Source organism: Cetorhinus maximus, chromosome 15, assembly GCF_964194155.1.
Source record: "Cetorhinus maximus chromosome 15, sCetMax3.hap1.1, whole genome shotgun sequence".
NCBI lineage: Eukaryota > Metazoa > Chordata > Chondrichthyes > Lamniformes > Cetorhinidae > Cetorhinus > Cetorhinus maximus.
Window position 1 is genome coordinate 60,619,436 of NC_135893.1, and position 13,184 is coordinate 60,632,619.

Consider the following 13,184-nt stretch of genomic DNA (forward strand, 5'->3'; position numbering starts at 1 on the left):
TGAATGTCAAGGTGAGATGGTTGGATTGTCTCTTATTGGAAATGGTCATTGCCTGGCACTTGTGTGATGCTAATGTTACTTGTAATGTACAATATCCAGGTCCCACTAAACGCAAATACCTCCCAGTCTCTCATCATTAAAAAAAAATCTGCTTCATTATTTTCCTACCAAAGTGGATAGCTTCACACTTCACCGCATTTTATTCCATCTGCCATTTCCTTACCCATTCACCCTGTCTGACTATATCCTTCTACAACACGTTTGTACCCTCCTCACTGCTTACTTTAGTTCCCAATTCTGTACACTCATACGCTCCCCTCATCTAAGTCATTAGTGTAGAATGCAAATAGCTTAAGTCAACGAATTGATCTTTGTGGTACCCCTTTAATTACATCCTGCCAACCCAAAATGTCCTATTTAATTTACAGAGAAAAAAAACAGTAGGAATAATCAATTCTCAATCCATGCTAATATATTACTCCCAATCGCATGAGTCTTAATTTTGCGTAATAACCTCGGGCTGAATTTTCTGGTTGGTGGGGGGTGCAGAGCGGGAGCGGGCGCTGACCTGATCGCCACCTGTGATCGGGTCCGCCCTGCCATTTTACGCGGACGGGCCAATTAAGGCCGGCCCAGCGTAATGTGCGACTCCCGAGGATAGCGGGAATGGGCGGGCGGTGGCGAGAGTGCACTGTCCGCTGGGTCCAATGGCAACCCGGCAGCCTGTTTATATGAAGCCCTGGCAGTCTTTGCAAGGCTACTCACAATGGCAAGTGGAAGGACTCACCAGAGGGCTTCTGGTGAGCAGGCCAGGCTGGAGGGTAGGGCAGCGAGACAGGCCAGGCTGGAGGGTAGGGCAGCGAGACAGGCCAGGCTGGAGGGTAGGGCAGCGAGACAGGCCAGGCTGGAGGGTAGGGCAGCGAGACAGGCCAGGCTGGAGGGTAGGGCAGCGAGACAGGCCAGGCTGGAGGGTAGGGCAGCGAGACAGGCCAGGCTGGAGGGTAGGGCAGCGAGACAGGCCAGGCTGGAGGGTAGGGCAGCGAGACAGGCCAGGCTGGAGGGTAGGGCAGCGAGACAGGCCAGGCTGGAGGGTAGGGCAGCGAGACAGGCCAGGCTGGAGGGTAGGGCAGCGAGACAGGCCAGGCTGGAGGGTAGGGCGGGGGGCCAGTGTGCCCCTCGTTTTTCAGATGACTGCTTGCTGCCCTCCTCGAGGAGGTGGCAGCACGGCAGGAGGTGCTGGTTCCCCAGGATGGGGGGAGGAGGCGGCCCCCCCCAACACGACGAAACGTGCCTGGGAGGAGGTGGCGGAGATGGTGAGCATCCCGCGACGTGATGCAGTGCACTGGGATCCAGTGTCACAAGCGCTTCAACGACTTGTTGCACTCTGGCAGGGTGAGTACCATGTTGGCATTTGTCATGTAACCCAGCAGGTTGGCTTACCCTCCCCCTCCCCCACTTCCCCCCCCCACCCCACTTTCTCCCCCTCCCCCTCCCCCCCGAAAATCGGCGTCAATTGGTGAGTCAAGGGCCTTAAGTGGCCCGTTAATTAATCATGGGTGTACAACAGACATCATCACGCATCCGCCCAGCGAAATATCGCGATGGCGCGCAGTGATGTCGGGATGCCCACCGACATCACCACGCATCATTTTACGCGTGGACGTAGGGGGCCTGCTCACACGCCAACTGGAAAATTCTGCCCCGTGTATGGCACCTTATCGAAATTTCCGATGGGCAATTCCCCACTCCCTGGAATCCACCTTGAATGTCTCCAACTCCGAGTTAGAGTCGGAGACTTAGGGCAGATCCGATGTACTTATCTGGACAGATGCTCATGAAACATTAGGCCGATTAAAACCTAGAAACCTAGTCTAACTCCTGGATAACTACCCTCCTGATCACCCCTCCCTCCTGATCACTGCCCCAACTACCCTCTTGACACACATCTCACTTGCCTACCCACTTAACCACCTCCTCCCTCCCCACTTACCCATGGCCCCTGCCTCACCCACCTAATCACTCACCCATTCACTAACAGTCACACTGGACCTTTAAACTTTCTATATGGCATTTAGCGTCATCATAAAAAGGGGGCGTATCTCGTCATTACCCAACTCTGCTACGATCCAATGCAATTCTACAAGGGACGTTACGTTCCCCATTTCTGGGGCAACTGGGGTCAGACACTGCGGTAGAAATACACAGCAGTGTCGGATCAGGGAAATTTGCTGATGCAGCTGCACTCTGATGATGATTGTTCTTTATTGACACAATTGTTATTCTTTTTCACCCCTTTCCTGTCTTGTTCATTCTTGGGTATTTTTGGTAAATGGCCTAAGTTTTTTGATGCTAAATGTGATTATATGAAGTGATATGGATCAACAGGGAATATTTTAGAACCATAGAACACTACAGCACAGAAAACAGGCCATTCGGCCCTTCTAGTCTGTGCCGAAATATTATTCCGCTAGTCCCATTGACCTGCACCTAGTCCATAACCCTCCAGACCTCTCCCATCCATGTATCTATCTAATTTATTCTTAAAACTTAAGAGTGAGCCCGCATTTACCACGTCAGATGGTAGCTCGTTCCACACTCTCACCACTCTCTGGGTGAAGAAGTTCCCCCTAAACCTTTCCCCTTTCACCCTAAAGCCATGTCCTCTCGTGTTTATTTCTCCTAATCTAAGTGGAAAGAGCCTTCTCGCATTACTCAGTCTATACCCCTCACAATTTTAGAGGTGGCTGATTGGTTACAGAATTATTTTGCATCAGTAGCACTGGGCAGTTGGGGGTGTGGACTTGAGGGAAATGAGTGGCCATTGCATTTTCGAGTGATATGGATGCACTAAACTGTGCAATAAGAGCATTGCTGGCATTCCAGGCAGGAATATGAGCTGTGGGGGAATGCACCACCCTCATCATCCTCTTCTCTCTTTCTCCCTTACCCCACCTGTCCTTCCTCAGAGTGAACCAAGCTCTTTGCCTTGTTCCTCTTGCAATGTTTGGGTTTCAGGCAGGTATCATAAGCCAAGTTTTCAGTGGCTATCACTGGTCACCAGCCGCCTCTCAAATATTTTTGCAAGTCCAAGGAGATGAGAGGGCTTGGGGGCTATTATCGGTTTTGTAGAAATAAGGAATATTCCCTTTTCCATGACGAAACAGGTTAGTGCTTCCTTTTTGGTTGTTTATTCAATAGCTTCCATTTCAACTTCAGGTTAAAGTTGGTCAGATAATATAGGGCTTTTGATTCATTTAAATGAAATTAAATACTGTTCACTCAAATCAGTAAATTGTTTCTGGCATTTTCTGGCACTCAGGCTTAATTTATCTCTGCATTTTTCAAAGGTAGTACTACAAAAAGTTTAAAACCACTGGACCTTTACAAAGCAGTTAAATGACTAATTAATATTTGCAAGTTTAACACAACTTATCTGCTTTTCAATCATATCTCTCTAGAAATTTGCTGTAAGATGACTAGGGAAAGCCCCTGGAAGTTCTTCCTTCTGTTAAAACGAAGGGTTTCAGATTCTGATTCACACAGCATGGTTACTGAGAAACAGCAAAGGACAGCCAGCTGGGACCAAGATAACGTGAGTACCGTACATGGATGTATAATGTGCTTGAAAACTTTTGGTAGAATGACTGACGAGAAAACAGTATTTAATCACTTAAAGAAACCATTTGAATTGTCCGATTCCCTTTCCACAAAATGTTTTTTAAAAAATACACCGTACTTGTTTTTTAGTTTTAATTAAATACAGCTGTCCCACCGCACCAAGGATTTAAGTACTTTACTGTGAGAGGTTTTACCGATTGTATTTACTGATCCCCTATATAATGGAATATGTTCTGATTCAGTGTGAATGTTATACAGGGTGCCTGTTGAAAGGTCACAGTTCTGAAACGTTAACTGCTTCTGTCTCCATGGATGCTGCCAAACTTGCTGAGTGTTTCCAACTTGTTCTGATCTGTTATGGAGTGTGCTGTTTAAGTAGCCTAAATTATTGTACCTTTCTTATATCTGTGAAAGTTAAAAAGAAATGTACTGCATGGAGAGAGTGCAATAAACCCAGAAATAAAAACATTGATTCATTATTTACAAAAATGCAGGGAGGTAACCACCAAAAGAAATATGCAAGAGAGAGAGAGGGAGAGAGAGAAAAAAATCACTACTAGAATCTGGGTCAGGTTGCATTCTGAAATTCCAAAATGCCTGCTATTCCCAGGAAATCTCAATTTCAAGCACTAATACAACCCAGACCTAGTCAATGTCAGAAATCAATTTAATCAAGCATACTTAGGTTGGTGTGGCTATCCAGGAAGTCACCACAATAAGATAGAGAAGAAAAAGAGTGCTGAAGCATTTTTGTTGTGTCTAAGTTCAATTGAGATATATAGCAACTATCTAACTACAAATCTGAACAATAAACAACATAGGGGGAGTCACTAATATAAAGGCAAAATACTGCAGATGCTGGAAATCTGAAACTAAAACAAAAAAGAAAAACTCAGCAGGTCTGACAGCATCTGTGGAGAGAAAGACAGAGTTAATGTTTCAAGTCCGTATGATTGAGTGTGTTAAGGGGAGTCACCACTGCTGCAGGTGTGCAGTCTGGCACAGAGCCTATTAACACCTTTCTTATTACAACAAAACTATTCTACAGGTGCCAACTGGGGCTGCAAAGTGTTCAGGAATGCATTTGGAATCTGAATAAGGTAAATCCCATACAAGGGAAAAAATATTTGCTGGTCTCCACGAGTTTGTTATAAACAATGAAATTTCTCACTCAGCAGAGATCATTTTTCTCCATAATTGATAACCCATTAACAAAATGGCCAAGACAACCTACAATTTCATTATTTATGGGTAACACAAGTATTCTTCCTTTTTCATCAAAAGAACTTAACCCTTAGGCACGTCATTTTTCTTTCATCCTCTTCAGCTTGCTAACAACCCTTTAAAAACAGTTGTCTGCACCATTTATATTTTTTAAAAATGTGTTTGAGTTGTGCAAGACAGTGGAAAACTGCAATTATTAGTCATCATTGGATTTTTGAAGGGCTTTTTACTTGAACTGCTAGTCTGCTGGTGGATGGTGCTCCCACAATGCATTAGCTAATCATATTCTCACCAAAACCTTCTATTGCTTCTCCTTGGTGTTTATATCAATCATAAGTGGAGCATTTTCCTTCCTTTTCCCACTTTAAGCATTGGAAATTAGAAGTGACAGATAATACATCTAGGGGTCTTGATCCAGGGCACAAATTCTCCTACAAATTGATACTTCGGCTGTTTCTGTAAGCAACACAAATCCAACTAGCTTGAAGTACTTCCTTCATTAATTTATAATGGACTGGATATCAACTCCAAACATCCAAGGAGTGGAAATTGTCCAGATCAGACAGTTTGGTCACTGGTGGCCATTTGCCTAGCAGGGAAAAGCACACATTCCCTAATTTAACCAGGGGCCCCTCCCTACCACATTCAATAGGTAGAGTGTACTAAAATCTTGCAGTAACCTTTAATCAGAGAAAATTAGAATAGAAATGTTCAGTAGATTTCTAAAAACCACATTTAGCTCTTTGAATTAAATCACTTGCAAAAATCTGATTTATTTTTATTTTCTTTTTACACGATTGTGATGTGTCTTTCCAATTCTTAAGAGTTCATTTTATTTGACCTTAAATGCATTTAGCTCTTTGATACCCAATTTTACCTATAGGAGTCTTCTAGAATTTATTTAGGTCATCAGATCATTGGGAAGAATCCATGTTTGATTCAAAACTTAAGTCTCTGAAAGGCAAAGTTGATATAAGCAACAATTCAAATGATATCACAAAGCAATAAATTATTTTAGTGAGAAATCAGTATGCAAGGCCAAAGCAAATCATACAAAACACTAGATAAATCAGGAAGTAATGATTAGGTAATGTAAATCTGTAATGATTAAGTCAAGCAAATCTTATTTCAAGAGCATGTAGAAGGAAGTGCAAGATTAAGGGAGGTAAAAAGTCCCACTCCTTGAATTTCTGGAAGTAATGAATCCAAGCAATTACTTGCTTATTGATGCTTAATCTCAATAGAGAATATAGAGAACACATTCAGGATGTTGTACTTGGAGCTTCAAAGGAACAAGTGAGGCAAATTGAGAAAAAGTGCTAGTAGTATTCATTTACTTAGCAAAATTGCCTTGTTTTCTCGATTTTGTTAATGGTAACAGTCTTGTCCAAGTCTGAATTTCAAGATTCACACCCAATGAACTAATCAAAATCATAAAGAAACCTGGTAAATAATTGTGACATGCAGCAAAGTTAAAGATGGAAGTGTAAGGATAAGGTAAAAGCAAAAAACTGCGGATGCTGGAAATCCAAAACAAAAACAAAAATACCTGGAAAAACTCAGCAGGTCTGGCAGCATCTGCAGAGAGGGATACAGTTAACGTTTCGAGTCCGAATGACCCTTCAACAGAACTAAGTAAAAATAGAAGAGAGGTGAAATATAAGCTGATTTAAGGGGGTGGGACAAGTAGAGCTGGAGAGAGGGACAGTGATAGGTGGCGATAAACAAAAGATGTCACAGACAAAAGGACAAAGATGTTCAAGGTGGTGATATTATCTAAGGAATGTGCTAATAAAGGGTAGAAAGCAGGACAAGCAAGGCACAGATAGCCCTAGTGGGGGTGCGGTGGGGTGAAGGAATCAAAAAAGGCTAAAATTTAGAGATAAAACAATGGATGGAAATACATTTAAAAATAATGGAAAAAGGTGGGAAAAGAAAAATCTATATAGATTATTGGAAAAAAAGTGGGGGGAAATCGGAAAGGGGGTGGGGATGGAGGAGAGAGTTCATGATCTAAAATTGTTGAACTCAATATTCAGTCCGGAAGGCTGTAAAGTGCCTAGTCGGAAGATGAGGTGCTATTCCTCCAGTTTGCGTTGAGCTTCACTGGAACAATGCAGCAGGCCAAGGACGGACATGTGGGCATGAGAGCAGGGTGGAGTGTTGAAATGGCAAGCGACAGGGAGGTCTGAGTAAAGCTTGCGGACAGACCGAAGGTGTTCTGCAAAGCGGTCACCCAGTCTGGGTTTGGTCTCTCCAATGTAGAGGAAACTGCATTGGGAGCAACGAATGCAGTAGACTAAATTGAGGGAAGAGCAAGTGAAATGCTGCTTCACTTGAAAGGAGTGTTTGGGCCCTTGGACAATGAGGAGAGGGGAAGTAAAGGGGCAGGTGTTGCACCTTCTGCGGTTGCATGGGAAGGTGCCGTGGGAGGGGGTTGAGGTGTAGGGGGTGGTGGAGGAGTGGACCAGGGTGTCCCGGAGGGAATGATCCCTGCAGAATGCCGCCGGGGGCTGAAGGGAAGATGTGTTTGGTGGTGGCATCATGCTGGAGTTGGCGGAAATGGCGGAGGATGATCCTTTGAATGCGGAGGCTGATGGGGTGATAAGTGAGGACAAGGGGGTCCCTATCATGTTTCTGGGAGGGAGAGGAAGGTGTGAGGGTGGATGCGCGGGAGATGGGCCGGACACGGTTGAGGGCCCTGTCAACCACCGTGGGTGGAAAACCTCGGTTAAGGAAGAAGGAGGACATGTCAGAGGAACTGTTTTTGAAAGTGGTATCATCATAACAGATGCGACGGAGACGAAGGAACTGAGAGAATGGGATGGAGTCCTTAGAGGAGGCGGGGTGTGAGGAGCTGTAGTCGAGGTAGCTGTGGGAGTCGGTAGGCTTGTAATGGATATTGGTGGACAGTCTATCACCAGAAATTGAGACAGAGAGGTCAAGGAAGGGAAGAGAAGTGTCAGAGATGGACCATGTGAAAATGATGGAGGGTGGAAATTGGAAGCAATAAAAATAATAAAATATAATAAAAGGTGTGGCTATGGGTACCTGCATGGGCCCAAGCTATGCCTGTCTCTTTATGGGGTATGTGGAACATTCCTTGTTCCAGTCCTACTCCGGCCCCCTCCCACAACTCTTTCTCCGGTACATTGATGATTACTTCGGTGCTGCTTCATGCTCTTGTCTGGACCTGGAAAAATTTATTAATTTTGCTTCCAATTTCCACCCCTCCATCATTTTCACATGGTCCATCTCTGACACTTCCCTTCCCTTCCTTGACCTCTCTGTCTCAATTTCTGGTGATAGACTGTCCACCAATATCCATTACAAGCCTACCAACTCCCACAGCTACCTCGACTACAGCTCCTCACACCCCGCCTCCTCTAAGGACTCCATCCCATTCAGTTCCTTCGCCTCCATCACATCTGTTCTGATGATACCACTTTCAAAAACAGTTCCTCTGACATGTCTTCCTTCTTCCTTAACCGAGGTTTTCCACCCACGGTGGTTGACAGGGCCCTCAACCGTGTCCGGCCCATCTCCCGCGCATCCGCCCTCACACCTTCCTCTCCCTCCCAGAAACATGATAGGGTCCCCCTTGTCCTCACTTATCACCCCACCAGCCTCCACATTCAAAGGATCATCCTCCGCCATTTCCGCCAACTCCAGCATGATGCCATCACCAAACACATCTTCCCTTCAGCCCCCCTGGTGGCATTCCGCAGGGATCGTTCCCTCCGGGACACCCTGGTCCACTCCTCCATCACCCCCTACACCTCAACCCCCTCCCATAGCACCTTCCCATGCAACAGCAGAAGGTGCAACACCTGCCCCTTTACTTCCCCTCTCCTCACCGTCCAAGGGCCCAAACACTCCTTTCAAGTGAAGCAGCATTTCACTTGCACTTCCCTCAATTTAGTCTACTGCATTCGTTGCTCCCAATGCGGTTTCCTCTACACTGGAGAGACCAAACCCAGACTGGGTGACCGCTTTGCAGAACACCTTCAGTCTGTCCACAAGCATTACCCAGACCTCCCTGTCGCTTGCCATTTCAACACTCTACCCCACTCTCATGCCCACATGTCCATCCTTGGCCTGCTGCATTGTTCCAGTGAAGCTCAACACAAACTGGAGGAACAGCACCTCATCTTCCGACTAGGCACTTTACAGCCTTCCGGACTGAATATTGAGTTCAACAATTTTAGATCATGAACTCTCTCCTCCATCCCCACCCCCTTTCCGATCCCCCCCTTTTTTTTCCAATAATTTATATAGATTTTTCTTTTCCCACCTATTTCCATTATTTTTAAATGTATTTCCATCCGTTGTTTTATCTCTAAATTTTAGCCTTTTTTGATTCCTTCACCCCACCCCACCCCACCCCCACTAGGGTTATCTGTACCTTGCTTGTCCTGCTTTCTACCCTTAATTAGCACATTACTTAGATAATATCACCACCTTCAACACCTCTTTGTCCTTTTGTCTGTGACATCTTTTGGTTATCTCCACCGATCATTGGCCCTCTATCCAGCTCTACTTCTCCCACCCCCCACTTAAACCAGCTTATATTTCACCTCTCTTCTATTTTTACTTAGTTCTGTTGAAGGGTCATTCGGACTCGAAACGTTAACTGTGTTCCTCTCCGCAGGTGCTGTCAGACCTGCTGAGTTTTTCCAGGTATTTTTGTTTTTGTGTAAGGATAAGGGATAGTTAAAGAGATTTTAATGCTTAAGTTGTAGAGATACTTGCAATGATTTGAGTTGCCTTTTGACAATAGCAGATATGAAGGACAGTCATTTGCAAACAAGTTACACTTGCTTAGTCCTTCCTTGCCAGATTTCACACTGCAACAGCAGGCCTCGTGAAATGACTATGCAGTCTACTTTATTCTATTTTTCTGTTAACTTATGTGCCCATCAAGATGAATGATGAGATGGGTGTATTTACACCAATTTCAAAATCAGGCATTCATGTCAGCAATAGCAGTTGTTAGATGCAAACAATGTCCCCTTTAATTTTTTTGCTGCTGGGTGTGCATGTTTAAGTGTGCAGGCCCTCTAAATTTCTTTTGTGCATTAACTTAAAAGGACAACTTGTGTTAGGCCTTTCAGGAACTTCAGGGTTGTAGCATGGCCAGATGGCTGCACAGCTTAGAAAAAAACAATGGATATAAAATAAAACTCCTCCTATACCACATCACCAGGTTAGGTACAGCATGAGTTAGATAAATAGTAAAGTTCCCTCTACACTGCCATATTAGACAACCCCAGGGCAGTCCAGCAAGGATTAGATGCTGAGTAAAACCTCCTCTACATAGTTTGTTACTGCTACTGGGGTCTGTGCCTGGCACCAGTTTGGGTGATTCCATAGGCAATCTCTGCAAAGGACCTCAGTAGGGCTGGCACCTCTGGTTGTACATATTCCTAGAGGCTTTGTCACAGGATCTCTCGCCTCCAACTGCAGCCCCCACCAATACTTCTGCCATTGGTTGTCCAACACACCCAGCCTCATGGAATCCCACTTTCCTACTCCAGGAAAGTGAACAAACTCTCTTAATCCAATTCAATGATTCTTGCTGTCAGAAACAGTGTGTCTTATTTTCATTTATCCGATATTTTTGTAGTGAATAAGCGAAGATGTTCAAAGAAAATTAGAAAACTTTTTTAAACATCCTTATAATTTTTCTCATATGTTGCTTGAAGTTGTGTCCAGGGCATTGGTTTTCAATTCCTAGAAAATCTAAGTCAAGACTGGAGGGTTGGCAGCTCTACTTCAGACTCTGAATACTGGATTTCAGGGCCTAACAAGCAGCCCTGACATCCAATGTTTGACAGGGTAAATTGCAGGAAATATGGCAAAGCTGTATTTCCAACATTCCAATCCATTTCACTTGCATCTATCTGGATATGGATGGATAGAATTTACCTCGCTAGCTTCAGCTTCTGAAAAAGTGGGTAGAAGGCAGGGACATGGCAGAGTGTATTCCAAACACTTTCACAGCTGCATTTGCCCTCAGTCTGGCAAAAAACTGGGGAGAGAGGATTGAAAAGTCTTCGACAAATTAGTGGAAGATGCATGTCTTGAGGATGAAGAGGATGTTTTGAGATAAAAGGATAAAATTCAAGAAGGTTTACAGTGGCTGATCAGCTGAATGCAGTTTTAATTTAATTTGGAGATCTGCAAAATAAAAACAATTTGCAATGGTGCTATTTGCATAAAAGCAGCGTGATGCTTGGCAAGTTAAATCAATCCACATTTGAATCCAATCCAAAGGCAAAAAAGACCAAAATGAATTGAAAACACAGCAGTGTTGACATTAGTTACACAAAATCTGCAACAATCCAATCACAATATTAACACATGCCATGGTCAGTCACTTTCCATCAAGCAGGTGCAAATCACTCTGCTTTATTCCCACGTGGGATTTCACTCAAACACAAGGCCTAGGCTGGAGTTCCGTACAAGTTGCCAACCAAAGCAATATCTCGATTTAACTGTCTGCAAGGCCCTTTAAGTGACTTTGAACCTGCAAAATTTATCTACGCAAGTTAAACATCAGGCCAAATTCGAAACCATTTCACGTTGATGCTAAAATTTGTCACCGTAAATGCTCAAGTCTCTGTCTTTACTGCATCTAGCAGGGTCAAATTGTACCCTATTTTTTCACCTAATAAAAGTGCAAAAATATATTATGACAGTGCTTGTTGCATCTGGCATTCACTTTGTGGTTAAATATTCCACATGTCTAAGTTTTGCCTTTATGTCTTATACCAGAAGTAAACTATAGGAATTAAAGCACAAAAGGATGCCATTTACCCCTTTGTGCTCTTCACCTGGAGATGTCCACTGTAATCCCATTTCCCTGCCCTTACCATGTATTCTTTAACATACTCAATGTTTAAGAAAATCCTTTTTAAACTAAGCAATTGTCTTTTATTCCAAAATGTATTACTTTACATTTCCTGTCTCCGCCGCATATCTTCCTACTCTGCTAACCCATCTGTGCCTTACTACAATCTCTGCACTTTTTCCTCATTGCTTGTAATGCCTCCAAAACATCAATACATTTCAATATAATTCCTCTTGTGTCAGTGTCCAAAGGATTTAAATAAAATAACAAAAGGTGCCCGAAAGATATATGCTAGGAGCTGCATTACCCTCATCTTGCCAATCCATAAACAGCTGTTTAGAATTACTTTCTTTTTGGCCCTACAACCATTTTCCAATAATAAAAATATTCGCTTTAATACCATATGCCATAATTTTTGTAACCAAGTCCCTTTAGTGGCACCTTATCAGAAACCTCCTGAATAAATCAATTAATTAAGAAACAGATTAACTGGCCAACCATCTCATTCCTTTTCTTGGCTATGAATTTTCCTGCAAAACAAACTTAGCAAGTAATTTGCTGTGCAACTATTTGGGATGTCCCAAGGACATGAAGGGTTCTCTATCATGTAACTTTTTTTCTTTAATAAGGGTATCTACTATTATTAACGTAAAACATTTCTTTGTAAGTTATTTTAAAGATCCCGCTACCCTTTGGTTGAAAGAAAATGAGCAGCTGTTCTGATGATGAATTCTGGGACCAGCTCCTGCGACGATGTGCCAAATGCAGGAATTGTGGGCATAACCAGCAGAGTGCGTGCAAGTCCTACTGTGGTATGTATCCTTTCACTACCTGGTTTTGAAGCCTGTAAGCAGCATTTTTGTTTGAAGTAATGGACCATAATAAAAAAAACATTTCTTGCTTCAGTATCACAGAAAGCCAATGTCAGCAGGCTACAGATCAAACCCAACCCAAACACCACCTGAATCATGCAAGCTCCTGGGAGAAGCAAAAATGAGGGGAAGAATCTTCAGAGCAATTTAGGAAAAACACTCTGGGATGTTCCTCTATAGCCCAAACCAAACGAGCTCCAGGAGACTGAAGAAACTAATTACAGCTAGTCCCACCTAACTACTACAACTCACAATGTCTTCCACTCTACGGAACTTGCTCAGCTCCGTTTTGCTGACATGGAGTGAACCCATATCTGTCACACATCTAGTAATCTATTCCAGAGGTCATTGATTCTCTGAAATGAAATACTACCCAATCTCGGAATCAACTCTTCATATTTTATACTGATGTTCCATAGTCTTCTCTCTATCCAATTCAAATAACCTGTATAAACAGCATCTATTCCCTTCATCATTTTAAAACCTCAATCATATTACCTTAACATCTATGCTGCTCCAATAAAGAAAGCCCATTTCCCTAAGCCTAACCTACCCACCTGAGTGGCAATCTAATGGAGGTCACCTATCCATTGTTGTACCCACCTGATGTTGAAATG

At 43.5% G+C, this 13,184-nt stretch overlaps 1 protein-coding gene across 2 annotated transcripts in view; it reads left to right on the top strand.

Annotated features, from left to right (window-relative positions):
- Positions 1-3,556: 3,556 nt before the first annotated feature.
- Positions 3,557-13,184, top strand: part of tnfrsf13b (TNF receptor superfamily member 13B) — a 37,381-nt gene continuing 27,753 nt past the window's right edge. Inside the window, exons 1-3 of one of the 2 annotated variants that reach the window (XM_078558523.1) lie at positions 3,557-3,592; positions 4,667-4,718; positions 12,364-12,507. In XM_078558523.1, coding sequence (XP_078414649.1) covers positions 12,402-12,507 — 106 coding nt within the window. In that variant the 5' untranslated portion in view covers positions 3,557-3,592; positions 4,667-4,718; positions 12,364-12,401. Of the gene's footprint in view, positions 3,593-4,666; positions 4,719-12,363; positions 12,508-13,184 lie in introns of those variants that run through there. The other variant, XR_013578949.1, reaches the window with a different exon arrangement.